This window comes from Carassius auratus, chromosome 28 (genome assembly GCF_003368295.1).
Source record: "Carassius auratus strain Wakin chromosome 28, ASM336829v1, whole genome shotgun sequence".
Lineage (NCBI taxonomy): Eukaryota > Metazoa > Chordata > Actinopteri > Cypriniformes > Cyprinidae > Carassius > Carassius auratus.
The window spans coordinates 7,826,428-7,846,110 of record NC_039270.1 but is presented as its reverse complement, the minus strand read 5'-3'; the positions used below and the strand labels follow the sequence as shown (position 1 = coordinate 7,846,110).

Below are 19,683 nucleotides of genomic sequence, written 5' to 3'. Positions count from 1 at the left end.
ATATTTAATGTTTCATACTTTCGTTTCCTGCCAGTTGTTTAATGGGCTCTGTTATTGGTGTGAACAAGTCATGTTACATATTCATGATGAGTAGATGAAAGTCGTTTATGATTTTACGCCATGCAGCAGAGAAAAAAAACAACAACAAAAAAAAAAAAAACCTAAAAATGGCATCAGTTCTTTAGTATAACGTGCAGCTTGAAAACAATGGGTTTAAACCCCAAAACACAAACTTTTAACAGTTTTCATAAGCAAAAGTTATGAATCCACCTTGCAGTGCAAAAATTTAAATGAAATGCTATGCCATGGCTGTTCATGTAATAAAAGAAACATATTAAATGAACAGATCCTGCATCTTAAACCACTACCATGGTCTGGATTTCCACTTCGTCGGGGGAAGTGATGACATACTGCTCCTCTTGCTCCATCGTCTCAATGTTCTCCGCTGTTACCATGGTCACTGTCTCCACGGCGCCCTCTGATGTCGTGGTGAGGATGGTGCCGTCGCTCAAGGCGTTTGCGAGTGTCATGGCCACCTGCTCGGTCAGGCTCTCAGGCGTGGCGATGGTGATGGTGTCTCCACAGTCTGAGATGCCTGGGGTCTCGTCTGCGGCCACGTTACGCACGATGATCTGGTGGCCTCCGTGTGATTGGCTGACGATCTGCTGCACCACCTTCATGATGTGACTGTCCATCTGAGGTCAGACACATCGAGCACATCAGTTACTCCATTTAGATCTTGCTAATATTTTCTATAAGTTGACATTGATGCAAGGGAGATTGTAAAAATGAAGATAAATTGAATTATAGCCACCTCCTCCGCTTGAGCTGCTTCCTCAGCTGGTGCCTGAAAGAAAAAAATTATAAAAATCTGTATTTTAAACTAAATTATAGTCACTGTGTTGCAACAACTATCTTTATTGTATATATTTTTTAATCTTTAGTTTTGGCCATCCATATTATTTAGTATAAAATATAATTAAATGTACACTAGTGTTTGGAAGTCTGGGGTCAGAATGTCAAAATTATGAAGCAGCACAATTGTTTTCAACACTGATAATAATCAAAATGTTTTCTGAGCATCAAATTACTATATTAGAGTGATTTCTGAAGGATCATGTGACACTGAAGACTGGAGTAATGATGCTGAAAATTCAGCTTTACATCAAAGAAATCTATTACATTAAAACAAAAATGCAATAATATTCCACTGTATTTCTGAGCAAAGACATGCAGCTTTGGTGAGTTTAAGAGACTTATTTAAAAGAAAATTACTCCAGCTTTTAAATGATAATGTAACAAGTGGTGAGAGATTACGATTAAAAGACATTTAACTGGTTAGATTTTCCTTCATTATCAATTACACCAATTTGAATAATTGTATTGATCTTTTCTGTTTAATGTATATGTTGTTCATATAATCATTTTCATATAATTATATCTACACACACACGATCGACAACATATTAGTCCCCTCAGCACATCAAGTCACATGACAAGCAAACACAGCCCAGCGTGCATCGGTTTACCCCTATGATGTATTCCTGAGTGTCGGCCACCACTGAGGAGAACTCCACCAGCACTGCATGAGGGTCGTCTGATACGACCTCCTCAGAGACCCCCGACCCCTCAGAGTCCTTCTGCTGCACCGCAAAACAGCCTCCTGACACACACACACACTGTAAGACTTCATCATGTCTGAAAATAGCTTAAATGAGTCTCTCGAGTGTATTTCAGAGAAGAATTCCAGAATTATATGTGTAAAAGTTATGCTAGACTTTTTCATTATTTTTATTATGCTCACCAAGGCTGTATTTATAGGATCAAAAACGCAGTAAAAACTGTAAAATTGTAAACTATTACTTTAATTTAAAATAAGTTTTCTATTTGAATATATTTTAAAATGTAATGTATTCCTGTGATTCAAAGCTGTATTTTCAGCATCATTACTGCAGTCTTCAGTGTCACATGATCTTCAGACGATAAGGTGCTTTCAACAAAAGCGTCTTCTAAATAAATGCATGAATGTAAATTTTCATTACTTGACAGAAAATATTTTTAAAAATGCTATAGTTACAATTATTTAGTAAGAATTCAAATTTATATAGTAATAACTACAACTAAATAATAATAAATACTAAATACTGTAGACAACTAAAGGAAAAAAATTAAAATTTACAAATGAAATCGAATTCAAAATATTAACAAAAACAACAAAACTATATGAACCATACACTGGTTTACAGTCCATTTTGTCATTTCACATTTCAAGAGAGGCCTTAAAAATTTGTTCAATTCAATACAAAATACTTTCTGATATTAATATTCTCCATTATAAACAAAACAATTTTTTAACGTACCAAACATTCATTTTTTAATTAATAATAATAAATGTTAATTGAGCAGCAAATCAGTATATCAGAATGATTTCTGAAGGATCATGTGACTCCAAGACTGGAGTAATGATGCTGGAAACTCAGCTTTGCATCACAGAAATAAATGTCAAAATATATTGAAATACAAAACTGGTATTTTAAATTGTAATAATATTTCACAACATTACTGTTTTTTTTTTGGTGAGCTTAGATTTTCATAATTATTAACTACTATCAATTTTAATCATTTTATTAATAATCAAATTAATAATCATTTAATCATTCCAAATATCCACATTCTGGATATCATAAAAAATAAAAAATAAAATTTTAGGATATCCATATAGCTAATCTTTTCTTTATCACCTTGTATGTAGGACTTTTTAATATGCCAGAAAACACATTATAAGTCCTCCTTATGTTTACCAGTTGTTTTCTAACATTCACTTCAGTTGAGACATGTTTTAAAATGATTAATTAATGCATTATTTTAGTGAATCATGTTAATGAACCTTTAGCTCGCATGTGACGGTTGAGCGTGCCATGCTCGGCAAAGCCCCGGCCGCATTTGGAGCACTTAAAGGGCTTTTCTCCCGTGTGATGTCGGATGTGCCGCACCAAAGCGCTCTTTTCCCGAAAGCCACGGGAGCAGTGCGGACACACGTATGGCTTTTCCTCGCCATGAGTGCGGTGGTGGACCTGCAGAGCATTCTGGAACACAACAGACATGCGGTGGTTTAACAAACGAAGGACTGTGTTCGCATATTGCTTTTGCATTTTGACCTCACCTTGGTCTTGTAGCTCTTGTCACAGAAGCTGCAGTGGTACGGCCTCTCGTCTGAATGCGCTCTCATGTGTTCCCGCACGTGTCCGATGGCTTTAAACTGCTTGCCGCACTCTCCGCATTTGTAGCGCCGCTCGCTGATGTGCGTCTCCATGTGTTTCTTCAGCACGTGGCCCGTCAGGAACTCCTTCTGACATGTTAGGCACTTAAACGGCTTGTAACCTGAGGAAGGAAACGAACATTCAGAGACTCAGCTATTCCACAAACATTAGAGATTGTTAAGGAATAAACTGCTTTGAATGGGCCGCACCGACATGCCCTTTGACATGGAGCCTCAGGTAGGTTAGTGTCTTGAACATACGCTCGCAGTGAGGACATTTGTATAATTTTGACTCCACAGGTTCGTCCTCCTTCACAGACGAATCCTACAGTGGATAAAAAAAATAGTTGGAAGTCTCATTTGTGCTGTTTTATTGAAATAAAACATGCCGTCACAATCTAAGAAACTCACTTGTGTTTCCTCGGCCACGGTCTCCACACATTCCTCCGTCACCTGGATCTCAGTGAGTCTGGCGTCAGTCTCAGGAGTCTGCAGGACTGCTTTAGGTGACCGTGCCTCTGCCTGCTCGGCCGCCTCGGTGGCTTCGGTCTCCAGCGCGATGCCAGAGTTTATGATGGCCTGGCAGATCAGATTGTCGGCTTCAACCAGTGTCGCAGTTTGAGGCTGAGACACGACCTGTTACGGACAGAGGAGATTCAATAACGCTAGTGTGAAACGAGACACAACTTCTGAACGTATAAACAAATGTCCTTGTACTTGTCCGAACAGCTAGATTTGTACAAGTTACTTCTTACAAAGATTATTTTTGGGGGGGCTTTTAGTTTAGCATGTTAGCCATTTTAATAATATATTACGTATGCAACACTTCATAAGGTTTAATTTTTTTAACATTTGCTACTGTTTTAGATGTTGTCAGTAATAACATTAGTAATGATTTGGGCAGCCTTAACTAAAAATGAACAACATTTGTCACAGCATTTATCTAGATTTATCAGTGTTGGGAAAGTTACTTTGGAAATGTAATAGATTACAGATTACATGTTACGCTATTCAAGATTTAACGGGTAGTGTAAAGATTTCAATTTCTTTATTAATGTAACTGATTACATTTGATTACTTTTCAAAATTTCTAATGAACGTTTTTCAGCTCATTGTGAAACATTTAAAGCAGGCAGGGTTAACCTTACAGTAGTGCTCAGCACTGATTATTGTCAGACTTTCAAATCCTTCATCACTTCATCAGTTTTAAAGCACAGCCACCACAAAATTAGACTTTAGCGCCTTGTTACTTTGAGATTATTCTGAGGTTAAATACAGATTTAAAAGCATAAGATATAGTTTAATAGCTATGATACTGTTTTTGAAATCAAATCAGACAGGAAATACTGGCATCTAACAATGACTTGAAAAAAAGTCTTAAAAATTATTTTAAAAATAAAGCATATACATAAACGCAAATAGAAATTAACAGTTGTCAAATAGTTCAATTCTGTATACTACACTCCTAAAACATTGGTTGCTCATATTTTAAAGTAGGGCTGCCCCCTAATAGTCGACTATACATTAGTCAACCAAAACTATATTAGTCACAGAATTTGTTTTCTTAAAATTCACATTGGTGAAGTGACGGACAGATCGTTAACGGCTGGTCTTTGTGGTAATACAGTGCATTGTGCAGGACATCCAAACTCTCGCCTATCATTCTTCGACCTCAAATATGGCTTATCGTCTGAAATATTTATTAGCAACTTTACATGGCTGTTCAATCAGAAAAATGTGCACTGTTCAAGTGTCCGCGTGGAGTGTGGAGCTGTACAGTAATTCGCAGCAAAGCCTATATAGCATCAAAACCTGCTTTTGTAAAATAAAGCCACCAGGATGTGCTTTCTGCCATCTCGGTCTCTGTGAACTTGAGCGCGAAACTCTGTGTATATCTTTGCCTTACAGATATTGAAAAATTATATCTATGTTAAGTGAAATGTTTACTTTAAAATGAACCAGTTAAAATGGAAAACAAATATACTCCGATTATGTAATCTGAATGAAACATGCATACAGGCGCATCACTGCTGCGGAAACGATGAGTCAGTGTCGCTGACTTCATCTCTTAAACCTAAAGCGAAGAAAGCACCAATTTATCAAATTATTAAAAATTTTAATGCAGCGTCCTTACTGTTTTTCCCTGACACATTCATAATCATTACTTCTGTCGGAGTGCTGTGGCAAGCTTTATGCGTGCGCTTGAGCCCTTATTAGGCTATGTAGCCAATCAAAGGCTCATTTTAATGATTGTAATGTTTTATTAATAAACATGCGATTAGTCGACTAATGGTCAAAATGAACAACTACTAGTCAACAAGAAAAATCCTTAGCCGAGGGCAGCCCTAATTTAGAGCAGTCAATGCAATTTGGGAAAGAAATCAACTCAAATCTGTATGTGAAAATATTCAGATCTAACCACCTTTGTAATGGTTAACATTTTCATAAGTAACTGTAATTTACCATAATTATCATTTCTTCTCAGTAACTGTAACAAATAATAGTTACATTTATTTTTTAACTAAATTAAATTCCTCTGTTACATGTTACTAGTCACCCCCCCCCCCCCCCCCCGACACTGTTTAGAAACATACTTTTGTTATTTGTTGAATTATATTTTCTCATAATTTATTCAACCTGAAATACAAAAAATTGCAAGAAAATTGCAAAAAAATGCTTCTTGTTAGTTCATGGAAATCCAATAGATTTGTTCACAACCATGGCACAATTTCGACACAGAATTTTCAGAAATATTAAAACTGTGCAGTGGCGACTGTATTGGATCTGATGTCACACCACAGAAGTGTGAGTAACTGTTTTTATTACATGCTCAATATAGCTTTGTCTTATCAATGTTGGGAAGGCAAAAAGAAAAATCAGCTTTTGGTCCTATTGTTGAGACTTGCTTAAATGCATAAAACATTTTTCTTTAAATTCCAGCTCCCTAAAATACAACTGAACCGTTATGTTTTTTTATTAATTAGTGACACTAACATGCTTTTCTGCACCATGAATATTTGTAATCAACATGCTAGTTTTGTTAGTGTCTTACCTGTTGCACTTGTCCTACCACCTGGATCTGTATGATTTCCTGACCAGCTTCCACAACCCTCACGACAGGAATTTGCTCCTTCTCAGGTTCAGGAGGCGACGGCTGAACTTCTAGAATGATAACAGCAAATCAATCAGAAAGCCTCTTGCGAAAAATTTATCTCTATCATGGTATGAACAAACCAGCTAAAAATGTCAGCCTGAAATGAACATTCACCATCAATTTCTGGATGCACGTTATAGATTTGATCTATTCATGCATTTTGTGACCTTGCAATACTAAATAAAAGGTGGTCATAACTGATCTTCCCATGAAAAAATAGACACATGCAACACTTAACCAATCATTTAATCCACTTGAACCCTGCAAAGTCCCGTTCATCCATCACATCTCAACCCCCCCATTTTCTATTCAATCATCCATTACACTCTTAAGGCGGTCGCACACCGGACGAGAAGCGCCGCGTCACGCCAAATGTAGGACAACTCGAGGTATCGCATACCGGACGCGCACATTCTATATCGCGAGCTCAATTTCGCAGCAAGATGGGTGAGTTTTAGCTTCATCTATTATTATTATTTTAAATATAATTTTTTAATTGATAAAAGCTTAATTGACAGGCAAATGTTACACAGGCCAATACTTTAATATTTCGCGTATGTAAAAATGTCTCAAGAGAAAAATAAAATATTAAAAGCACTACGTTTATTATACATTTAATTATATATGTTTACATTTTAATTAAGCTGTACAACTAATATAAGTAGTATTTTGCAGCAGTGGTATCTTGGTGTAATGTATGAACAACGATTTGAAACAAATATGATGTTTTTTTTAATATAAAACTATGCAGATGGCGCTCTGTGGCGCGGCAGAAATTTGAACAGCGTTCTCAGTCGTAGCTGGGCACCGCGGACAGACGCCGAATGGCGCCGCCGGTGTGTGTACACTCATAGAGAATAATGTGTTCGAATTTTAAAGACGTGGCGCGACGCGGCGCGGCGCTTCTCGTCCGGTGTGCAACCCCCTTTAGGCTATGTTTACACAACAACTATGTAGTCAAAAACTGATAAGTTTTTCCCTTGCATTTTTTAAAGGTTTCACATATACACAGCAACATATTTTCAAAAATGACCAAAAACGCTGTATTACATGTGCCAAGCCAGTAGTTGGCGCTGTGTGGCTTGTGGCCGCTATTGGTTGTAATGTTGTTGCAGTAAATCCTCACTATTAGCAAACTCTTAATCAGCAACAACAGTACTATGTACTCCGCCATTGCTGTGTATGTATGTTCGCTCTTGCCTTTAAAATTGACACGAACTGTGCATGTCTACATTCCCAACACGTACTACACACGCACATGACGTCACCGTTTTTAAAGATTCCCATACTGGGTGTTTATACGGAAATGATAATGGTGGCGTTTTCAAAAACTTGTACTTTCAAACCCGTTTTCATAAATATGTATTTTCAGTGCCCAAAACGTTGTTGTCGTATAAACGAACAGGCAAAAGGCATTCAAATTTTCCCGTTTTTGGCTGAAAATGTTGTCGTGCAATGGCCCCTTAAAAGAAAACATCCATTGCAACTTTCCTTTTTTGTGACTTTAAGCTTGTAGCAACTGTTAAATGACACCCACCTATCACTGAAAAGGTAATTATGAAAATACCTTTCCGAACGCCATCCTTGCTGACAAGTATCTCTTTACACTGACTGTAGCGAATCTTCTCAGTGCAGGGCGTAAGAGACTTCAGATGTCTGGTTAGAGCTCCGGACTCTCTGAACGCCAGGCCACACTGACTGCAGCGGTACGGACGCTCATCTGCCAGAGGAAATGATGGCAAAATAGTCGCTGTGAAAGACTTGCATAAATAACTTTCCCAACTCAGAGTCCAATACAAGAACACTAAGTTTTACCTGTGTGCCGACGTTTGTGTCGGATCAACGAACCCTTGGTCCTAAAAGCAGTCTGACATATTTCACACTTAAAGTCCTTCTGGTCAGTGTGTGTGAACATGTGGGTTCTCAGAATATTTGTCTATAAATGGATCGAATGTATAACTGGAGTGAGTTTTCCTTGCATATTCGCAGACTGGGTAAGTATTCAAATGCATAAAAATGATCTAATGTTGTACCGTTTTAAAGGTCTTCTCACATATGTCGCAGATGTATCGTCCCTCTGCGTTTAACTTCCAAACCAATTTTGCAGAACTGGTACTGTCATCCTCACTTGGAGAACGGCTTCTCTTTTTTCCTCCAGCTGCTGCTTTTTCTCTCTTGTCTAAAGAACAAAGCGACTTCATTTAGTACCCAAACAAAGACAGATGGATTGGTAAATTATGTTCTTTTCAGACCCAAATCTTCCCATTGTACAGTTTGTATATAGATGTCTTGTTTGGCCCTGGTCCTGTTCAGTTAAAATGAGGACATCTAGTCCCTCAATACAATGAAATTGATATTATATTGACTTTACTAAATAAAAAGTGTGGTACCTGCATTCGATGTGCCCCCTTCATCAGATGAACTATCATTTTCACTCAGCTTGACATCAGTGGAAGCCCCTTCATTTGGGACAACATTTGCCTGAGGGAAGAGGCAGACAAAGGAGCACTGATGTATCCTCATTTTGCACAGCATCTTGGGTCTATGGTGCAGATACACCACTGTTCAAAAGTTTGAAATATTCTCACTATCTGAAATGGCTATCTTCTATCGTAATACATTTTAAAAATAATAAATTTTTGTGATGCAAAGCTACATTTTCAGCATCATTACTCCAGTCTTTAGTGTCACATGATCAATCATTCTGGATATAAAATGATGCAATAAAAAGAGGAATGATATGATAAGACACAAACCTGATGGTCCTGCTGAGGATGCTTGCAGCTCCTGCTGAGTTTATGTTGGATGAAAGCATCCAGAGCGGAGAACTCCTCCAGACATCTCCCACATTTATGAATATCCTCATCTGAGAGGGAAGGCAAAATTTTTTATCTCACTTCAGCTTGGCAGATCATGCATATTGCAAAAGTATCTACATGAAATGAACAAATATTTATCAGTCTAAAACTATACAATTTCCCCCACAATCGTGGCATCAATTTTGCATCCAATATTTTGTATTTTATTATATATATATATATATATATATATATATATATATATATATATATATATATATATATATATATATATATATTTATACAGCATATAGAAAGATTTTCATTACAGTTTAAAATAACGGTTTTCAATTATAATTTTTTTTTGCATCCAATATTTTAAAATAAAAATAAATGTATAAAAAATAAATGTTAACATTTTAATTGTTAAATATTATTATTTATTAATAATAATAATATACATTAATTTTATAATTATTACAAATACTATTATAGATTTATTAATGAAATATAAATAAACTATAATGTTTTTATTAATATCTCGGATTCGTTTTTAGTTTTATATTTACCATTATGACTTTTTGTATTATTATAAATTCTGTTTATTATTATTATTTATTTCATTTATTACTAAACATTACTTGTTTAAAATGCCTTTTACAAAGAGAAAGCAGTTATCAATAAATATTTAAAACGTCATTTCGATCACAGAGTATGCTATTATTAATATAATAAAATATATATTTAATTTGAGGTGCAAACGACTTTGATGTGTTTGCACATTGTTTTGTTGGACAAAGATTTTATTTTAAATATACATAAAAGTAGCGTCTGCTAAATTAAATTAAACTTTAAAAGTACATTATGCATTTAGCAGACGCTTTTATCCCAATAAAATAAAAATGTATTCAGGCTAAAAAAAAATGTACCCAGCTTTTTTTTTTTTTTTTTTTTTGCTAAATGACTAAATGTAAATGTAAAAGTGAAATTCCAGAGTGGGCCAGAGTGTCCATACGTAAATAAACGCCAAAATTCTGTTAAAAACGGTAACATTTGACAGTGTTGGTGTTGTGAGCTCTCCATCAGGTACAGATCGATGCTGAGCAGCATTAGCAGCAGCACAAACATGCTTGTCAAATCTAACATCGCGGCTCCAGCAGACTCTTCTAGAGTGACTGAACGAGCCGAAGTCAGGCCCACACATTTAATCTCGCTCTCGCTTCATGGGGCCGTGTCCAATCGCACTGTTTCTACCTTCGTCTCCGAGTGTGGTCTGGATGGTGATGATGTTGCTATGCTCCGTTTGGTCGGTCTCTGTTGCTGCCGTATTATTATTTTCTTCAGTCATGTCGTTCCAGACCTCCGTCTTCTGTCGCAACGCTTCAACAGGGAAAACATGGCGGATTTACGACCTCGTCGTCATAACAACTGAAGGGCGGAGAGGGGAGGGAGAACGAGCACGTCATAAGAGATTCAAAATAAAGGCGCGCTCTTCTTCTCCAGTCAAATCGGTTCTTTTGAATGGATCGTTTCAAAGAGTCGGATCAGCGATTGGCATCCATAATCTAAAAACACTGCTATTAATAACGCATTATTTATTATATTTGTAAGTTTTAAATGTAATTTCATGTGTTCCAGAATTAGTTTGTGTAGTTATATCTTGTAAACAGATGAGGGGAAATGAAAAGTTACAAGTTACAACGTGTTATTTACGACTTGATTATAGTTTTATCAAGCACAAATGAAACAGAGATAGCTTTAATAAAAATGATTAGTTTGTAAATCTTACCAAGACCGAACACGAATCGGACTGGGTTTGTGAACATGTTGAACTATTCAGAAGATCTGAATGGGAAAGAATGATTCGCTCGCGAGTCGGACTATACAACAGTAAATATTCTTATATTTACATTCATTAAATACGGTAACTTAATCTCACACCACAGAGTAATATATCTGATTAGGCAAAAACTTGTATAACCGATGATAATCCCTTGTTGAATATAATATCTGAATTATACTGAAAGCATAGACACCATCAAAGAGTTAGCAATAATAAAACAGTGAAAACAGTACAAAAAACATTACCCTTTATTTATTTTTAATGTTGTAAACACACACACACACACAAATTAAATATAGCTAATTATGTTGCATTACTGGCATTGTGATAAAGCTCCTTAACCACTTAGTCACTTAACCAGCAGGTTTCCAGTTTTAATGTTTTCTGAGGTAAATGCTTCTATAGCTACTTTAGGATTTTATGTGTAACAGTGATAAAAACACTAAATATACTTTACTCAAGGCTCTCAGTTGTAACCTGATTCCACATTCTGCAATTGTAAAAATTTTAAAACCACATTTTAAACAGTTTTCTGCATGTCAAAGACATGAAGTTTGGTCATGTTGCATCCCTAGACATATGCACTGAAAAAAGAAAGAGAAAAACATTAGCTCTACCAGTGTAACTGCAAAGGCAAATCACTTTCATTATTTTGAGTCAACTCAAAACCAGATTAAATAAATTCATAGATGCAGTTTAGTGAGTCCACTTCTTCAAATAGTGCATGCCCAGTGTAATTAGAGAACTTTTATGCAACATTTCATTATCTTTTCATCACTTCCAGCGAAGCCTTCAGGAAACAAGGAAGATCCCCGAGGTAGAAAAACTGTAGGATGTGCGAATGCCACATTTTGGAACGTCTTTCCTGTTGGTCCTCTTGTCTGTTTCACCTCTCTTTCGAAGGATCAACCTTTGGCTGTCCGTTGAGTTTAATGATTCGTTCTACATCAACCACCATCTCATGAAGTCTGTCTATGTGTTCGTTGACATTCTCCTCCAACCACTCCTCTAAAGTGTCTGGGTAGAAGATTGCCTCCATATTTTGCCGGAAAGTCAGTAAAAAGGAATCCCATTCATCCATCAGTCTGAAAAGATGGAAAAAAACACAAAATATTTAGGTTACTATATTTCCGTTTATGTACCTAACAGCATAATCAAGCTTAACCAGAAATTCTAGTTCATGGTTTATAATAATCACCTGCACAAACCTGCAAACATTCAATGTTCATCACTAATAAATGTTTATAATTTGTTTTACTATATCTCGGATTAGCTTTTAATTTTCTATTTTCTGTTCTCATTATAATTTCAGTTAAAATTTTCAGTTTTTTTTAATGTCTACACAAGTTTTAATTTTGTTTCAGTACTTAACTTAAAGTAGTAGTTAAACACGAACAAAATAGTTCTAATGGTTTTAATTTCAGTTATCATTTTTGAAAATTTCCATGACTTTTACAAGACTTCTTGAGTCAGACTGATGTATTTATTTATTTTTCTGATATAAACTAATACATAAATGAATCTTTTAGACATTATTGATGAAAAATCTCTGACAAATTCATTGACACAAAGTGGCTCACTATGACTGTGGGAACCCTGTATCCCAAAAATAATAACCAATTTTTTATGAGAAATATAACAACAATACTTTTGCCAGTAAATGCATCAAATAATATGCCAGTTCTAAAAAGAAAAAGGGTACTTTTTCAGTCCATCTTTGAAAAATGCAAGATTTCGAGGGTTTCCAAAGCTACGTTTGCGATGATATGGACTGAAGGATCCCTTGACGTGGCTGCAAAACACAGGACAAACAAAATGTTAGCACAAGCTACAAGATGTTCAAGACAAAGAATTGAAAGCTTATGCTCATTTGAGCTCAGGTTAGGTCACTCACTAGTTCTGCATGATCTTTTTAACTGAACTCTCGAGGTCATCCTTGATCTTCTTCACCATTTCATAAACATCTGAGCCAGGAAAGGATGCACCCTTACTGCAGAACGGTCAAGACAGTATCCATTACATACCTCACAATCGATTCACATAGGTCTATATATGAACTAGTTCTTACCACTCATTTTTGCTCAGCTCAATCTGACACCCAAGGAGACGCTCTACCTCCTTTTTTGCCTCCGAATCAAATGAACCTAATGCAAACAAAACCCTTTGTAGTATATCACATATGATGTGATTCAACTCATTTATGAAACAGCATGTTAGACACTCAATAAAACCCGTTGCTTCAGACACTCACCGTTTTTCAGCGTCTGAAGACAGACAGCCAGAGAAGGGATGGCCACAGGGAGAAGCTCACACAGCACAGTGTGATGCTCATACCTTCAACACACATACGTTTATTAATGCTCAAGGTTGAGAAGTTGGTATAATGGCAATGCATGTTTGATGGCACAAAGTATTTGAAGAAACAGTTCTGTAAAACTGCAGGCTCACCTCTGCCAGCCAGTCAGAGCAATGCCTTGGTATCCCACAGACTTGTACTGCGGCATGGATTGAATGACTTTGTGCCACTGAAGGTGGTTTTTTAAATGGTGACTGATTGGGGTCCATTTCTGGTCAATTCCAGAGGCTCCTTTGAAAGCGCTAGCAAACCACACACCCTTGAATCCAGCCTGTTCATACTTAGAGATATAGTTCCCTACAAACAATATTTAAACACAATGTTTTTAAATGATTACTATGTTTTTCTATACAGATTTTGTATAAAATTAAATGTTTATTAAATATTCAGTGGTTTTTTTTATTTATAAAACGGATACACCTCTTTGTTTACGTCAGAGCATTCATCAGAGTTTTGATCCAGTGTAAGGTTACTAAAGCGTGTCACGAAGCAGCCAATTGTTCCAAACATCCCATTCATTTCAGGGCTTCTCAAGCACACTCGCCAGAAAGTTAAAGAAATTACAGCAGTTTTGGGCAAGAATTGGGCAAAAATTTTGTAATTAATGACTCACCCTCAGGTCGTTCATGACATCAGAGGGTCAGTTAGAATTTGTTGAAGCATCGAATATACATTTTGGTCCAAAAATAACTGTCTTCTCTTTCGATTCTGTTCTAACTGACCATCTGGTGTCACATGGACATGATGTCACTTCAGTCTAGTGTTATTGATAGTTTCGTGACAGAGCCTTGATACTCTCCTCAAGTGTTGTCTTGTATTGTTGCACGCAGCTCGAGTTATCAGCTACGTGCTTTCTTGTTCTACTTTGTCTTGTGCTGTTGCACGCAGCTTAGTTTTCGTTGGCTTATGGGTATGCTCATTAGCTGCTGTTTGTGTCTAATTCAAGCACACGGCTTGTGATTGGTTTGCTGACCATGTGCTTGTGTTTTTGTTTTGTGTGAGCAAATGGCTTTTGTCCTAGTTTCGATCTGCCATGTGCTCTCGTCAATTGTCTTGACCCCACCCATCTTGGTACCTGATTATTGATGTATTTTCCCTCGCTACCCTATTTATTGTCCTTGTGTTTGCAGTCTGGTTGCTAGTTCGTTGTCAAATATTTGTCTGTGCACATCGTGCCTTGACTTTCCTTGCCTGTCAAGTTTTCTCTGTTTCCCTACGGGGTAGTTTATCTTTGTTTATTTTATTATTATTACAATGAAAGAGCCCTTCTCTCTGCATCATTGAGTCCACGCCTCATCCCTCTACCTGAACCCTGACAATGGACTACTTTGTTTTTCTTATCCTTTCTGGACATGGACAGTAGACCGTACACACAGCTTCAATGGAGGGACTGAGAGCTCTCGGACTAAATCTGAAATATCTTAAACAATGTTCCAAAGATAAATGGAGGTCTTAGTTATTAATGACATTCAATTTTGGGTGAACTAACCCTTTAAAGTTTAGTTTTAGATGATAGGCAGTTATGCTATATTTGTAGTTCGATAATGTGAGAAACACCTTAATAGCGTATTGTCCTATATTAAAGTTTTTAGTCTTTCTGCAATCTTTCTCTCCCTGCAGGAACTTGAATGAGTTTCAGTGAAGACTGCTCATTAAAGGAATACAAGAAAGAGTTTGTCTGAATGCAGTTGGTTGCCTTGTGCTTTTTAAACATTACTTAAAATTTTTATTGGGTTAAATTCCATCTTTACTGGCCTTTTTTAACATTACTTTATATTTCCTTCTCACATAAATGTCATAAAATAATACTGGGATATGAGTAATTAATCTTTTTAAATTCAACGTTTAAAAAAAAAAGACAATATATAAAATGACCGTTTTCTTGGGGCTTATTGCTTTAGTAATTTATTTTGCAATACCTTTTTCAGGATTCTTTGATTAATAAAGTTCAAAGAATGATTTTCCCTGTCACATTAATTTAATGCATCCCTGCTGAATAAAATTCTAATTTATTTCTAATTTATTTAATACAAAAAAACAAATATATTTTATATATTTAAAAACATAACTCCAAAACTTTGAACCATAATGTACATGTTTAATTGGTCATATGGCCTATGAGTGTACTGATAAGAATGATGTGTGCTGTATTTAAAAAATACAATTCTTAAGTCAAACATTTAAAAAATGTTTTATAATATATTCAAAACTGATCTCTGAAACGATATTGATTGAAAGATTACCAAGAGAAACCTATTTCCTCTGAATAATTTGCACAGATGACTCTTTCCCAGTAAGTACGATGTTTTAAGCGAATGAATCGGGTCGCTATTTTCATACGAGAAGCAGAGCAGGGCCTTACCGATCTCTTTCACATCCATGTTTGGGGTGTACTTCCATATCATTGGTGATGCAAGGTCCTGCAAACCTGATTCTAAAATGTAAAAACCCACATCATGACCAAAAAGCACTACTTTGTTATTGCCACTGTATTTTTGAAAGTTTGAAAGTCTTTGTCCTGCCAGGTTAAGTTACCTCTCACTGTATATTAGTACCCCCCCACCTAAAACTTTACAGAATAAACCGTTAGATGTCACTGTAACCCTAACCCTAACCCTAACCCTAAGTCTTAAAAATTACAGCGCACCTATAACAAATCCTAATACTGTAATATCAAGTACTGTACATTACAGTAAAAGTGAGTTTTACTTGTAATAGCTGGTATTTGAATGGCAAACATACGTTCACTGGCTTGCAGACTCTCTCAGTGTACCTTTGATTGTGTCGGAGCTAACTTTCCGAAACATGTCGTCCCACAAGATCAGCTTGATTCCTCGCTTCAGTTTGTTCATGAATCTCCCAACTGCGGTCACATGATTGAGAAACAGCTTTCCCAAGTCTCCTTTGTTGGTTTCCAGCCAGCGCTTCGAATCTTCACTTTCGCCCAGGCCACGTACCTACATGTATTTCATCCACAGTAGTAGATATGAGCTTACATTTGAAAGGAATAGCTCAATCAAAAACGAAATGAAATACAACTATTTTCAATGATCCGTAGGGAATAAAGCTCCACCAACCTCATCAGCACCGATGTGGAACCACTTTGCTTCTGGGTGCTTCTTCATGACCTGCGTTAACATGTCTTGAACCAGATCCATGCTTCCTTGGGCCTGGGGGTTCAGGCTGTTGGGAAACGTTTCCACTTCTCTTAATTTGAAGTACTTCTCGTGTTTTAAGACAAACTGTGAAATGTGAACAGAAAGACATCAACATAACCACCATCACTGGTTGTGCCTTCTACTGCTTTCCTAAAGTGAAAAAAGCTACAGTTTCTGTGAGAGTGAGCTTCTTCTGCACTTGCCTCCAAGTGTCCGAACACCTGCACCAGAGGAATCAGTTCAAGCTTGTGCCGTTTGGCCAGAGACTTCATTTCCTTGATATCTTCCACACTTTCCCAGAAACAATTAAAATAAGCAAGAGAAATAAGGATTAACAAATCATCACCTTATGATCTTGGACTATAATAAAGCAATAGTTCACCTAGATGTCAATCTGTTCCTCGTGTAAGTTACTGTAATTAGCTTCAGTGGACTGCTTTTAAATGTTTTGACTATTTCTATGGTATTTATATTATATTTCATTTCTTTTTTGGTTCTCTTTGAGGCTTGGCATGCGTGCTAATGTTCTTTAGTAATTAAAATGAACCTGAAATAAAATTAAATGTAAATATTATATATATAAAAAATTGGTTAAAGCTAAATGAGATTATTTAAAATAAACAAACAAAACATAAAAATGAAAACTCAAAATATTATATAAACTTTAAATATTCAGAAGTACTAAAATTCTAATAATATACTTAAAACATTAAAATATATATATATTTTTAAATGAGAACATGCAACAGAATAATTTAAGAAGAATATAAAACAATACATAAATGGTACTCTGAGTTTGAAGAGAAGATTAAAAAACATATAACATATTTATAACAGCATTTATAATAGGAAATAATTCAAATTAAGTATATAAATAATACTGGTGATTATTATTCACCGTCATTCTTTGGAAAAATGTTGCATATGGTAAATATTCTTCAAATATCTCCTTTTGTTTGCAGCAGAAATAACAGCGTACAGGTGTAGAATGACACGAGGCTGAGTACATAATAAAAGACCTTTCATTTGTGGGCAAACTGAGTCGAATTAAGCCAGGTTTAGTTAATCAGATGCTCAGAATCACCTGTATGCAAAGCTTGATTTGAGAATGCTGAGCTCCCCCTCGTAAGGAAACATATCCTCATATTCCAGCAATATCCCAGTAGCACCCAGAGTTGACAATAGAGGGAATATCTACAAAAGAACATCAAAGCAAACTTTGAAAAAACAAACTATTATTACGATTTACCACTTGTCTGCACACATTCCTACCTTTTCGAGGTATTTGACCTTGGGTGCGGCACCTTTCAGATCTAAGTGCACAATTTTTAATGGAGCCAAGGGTGTATCATCGGGAACTTCTGGTTCTAACTCCTCTTGGTTTGAATGGATCGTCTCTTTTTCCTCCGGCTGAACCTCTGTGTTGTCGGCATGTTCTTTTTTGACAGGATCCTCCTCATTGTGACCCAATTTCAGCTGTGGGATATGCTGGTTAGCCCAGAAAGGACCACCTTGTATGATTTGGTGGGAGTCTGAACTTGTGCCTTTGCTTGAGCTATGAATAGAGGGTAAGTAAAGTTTAATCACAAGCTTGTTTGGGACAGTGAAGCATGGCTTGATGCTGAAGCACGTGTACAAGGAGAGCCCACGAGAACTGCAAACCTCACCTGGGACGAAGGAACATTTTCGCCATGGCAACAATCACCAAGCAGCCCACGATCAACCTCATACACCTCTGAGTGTTCATGTCTGCTTCTGTGCAGGCGAAGGCGATAAACCATAGAAATGAAGACAGGTGCTGAACTCCGGTGACCTTCAAAACTAAATTTGCATTGGAAATCAAGAGACGTAACGAAAAACTTTAGAATCTTTCCCTGTTTAAATGACAATGGAAAAGCCTGCACCTCTAAACACATCAGGGGCCAGTTGCATAAACTTAACCTCTATATCAAGACAGTGCCTTAAGTCCGACTAGCAGTTGCTTTTATTTAACTGAATAACTTATAAGACCAGTCTAAACCTTTCATGCAAATGGCCCTAGTTTATGCATTTAAAGAAATCTATTTAATGCTAAAGAGTACGACAAATAATAATAATAAAACACTTTACAAATGCAAATGAAAACTTGGTCTTTTTAAATAATAATAATAATAATAATAATGTGGGAATGCATCAATAATCAAAATAGATCAATGACATAGCATGCATTTAATATATTTTCTCACAATTCGTACTCTTTAGCAGTAAAATAGATTTTGTTTTTATCTTGCTCAAACAGCTGACACGACTCTTTAAAAATAAATGAATGTTATCGTAATGTTTAAGAAACAGTGAAATGTATACTTACTCTATTGATGACCATTAATCTTTAGGTAAAAGACTTGATGAACTTATGAAGCATATAAGCGGACATAGATTTACTTCCGTATGAAGTGCATTAGTGTGGTTGAAAAACGCGACCAGTTCAACCTGTTTAACGTGACTTGCTTTCAAGAGGTTATTTGAATTGATAATTTGGTGACAGATAGTCGGCAGACATCTTTTCGTACTTGACCGAGCGAGCACCTGGATGATGACAGCATGATAGTGAAAGCGTGCGCGTCACGTCGACGCTTTACGGCGCCCGGTTTCCAGAGCATCAAACAACGAGGGACCGTAACATCACGAGTAAATGCGCACTTAAATAAAGACAGTGGATACAGTCTAAGGTTGTTATATCATATTACTTAATTTGGTTTAAAAAACAATAACATTTGGATAGTTGCCATAACATGTCAAGAAGTGACAGCAGAGTCCTGTTGTGTTACAAGATATATTTATTTTAAAACAGCCTTGTATAATTATTAATTTTACATGCAGTTTTTTATGTTTTCATAATTAAAGGACTACTATATATAAATGCTTTCTTACCATATGATATATGCTTACTTTTCAAGACAAAACACATATAAATAATATATTTTACCAGTTATATTTTCTTATATTGCAGATCCAATGCATTATTTTAATTTTAAATACGATTTCTCTCTCGCTCTCTCTCTCTTTCAGGATTTTAAAATAAGGTGTCTTTAAATGTGAGTCTTATATGAAGATATGGAAATCTTAAAATGAGACA

General features: G+C 36.1%; 2 protein-coding genes across 3 annotated transcripts; both read right to left on the bottom strand.

Annotated features, from left to right (window-relative positions):
- Positions 1-45: 45 nt before the first annotated feature.
- On the bottom strand, positions 46-10,611 carry LOC113046655 (transcription factor E4F1). Its single transcript, XM_026207527.1, has 14 exons — positions 10,466-10,611; positions 9,170-9,279; positions 8,804-8,894; positions 8,447-8,592; positions 8,229-8,349; positions 7,981-8,133; positions 6,312-6,421; positions 3,671-3,895; positions 3,470-3,584; positions 3,164-3,381; positions 2,888-3,086; positions 1,530-1,663; positions 815-847; positions 46-695 (listed from the first exon to the last, which is right to left on the bottom strand). Exons 1-14 carry the CDS (start codon positions 10,557-10,559, stop codon positions 357-359), a joined length of 2,088 nt encoding a protein of 695 aa, XP_026063312.1. The 5' UTR covers positions 10,560-10,611; the 3' UTR covers positions 46-356.
- Positions 10,612-11,301: 690 nt separating this feature from the next.
- LOC113046654 (hexosaminidase D-like) lies at positions 11,302-19,480 on the bottom strand. 2 transcript variants are annotated; one of them, XM_026207526.1, is made up of 14 exons: positions 18,916-19,480; positions 18,236-18,323; positions 17,841-18,123; positions 17,653-17,762; positions 16,772-16,859; positions 16,488-16,652; positions 16,184-16,367; positions 15,773-15,844; positions 13,503-13,707; positions 13,306-13,388; positions 13,123-13,198; positions 12,949-13,044; positions 12,757-12,846; positions 11,302-12,139 (listed from the first exon to the last, which is right to left on the bottom strand). In XM_026207526.1, the coding sequence occupies exons 2-14, from the start codon at positions 18,313-18,315 to the stop codon at positions 11,941-11,943; spliced, it is 1,731 nt and encodes a 576-aa protein (XP_026063311.1). In that variant the 5' UTR covers positions 18,316-18,323; positions 18,916-19,480; the 3' UTR covers positions 11,302-11,940. The 2 variants fall into 2 exon arrangements, with proteins under 2 accessions (XP_026063311.1, XP_026063310.1); XM_026207525.1 differs by having other exon boundaries at positions 18,236-18,389; positions 18,916-19,476.
- Positions 19,481-19,683: the final 203 nt, after the last annotated feature.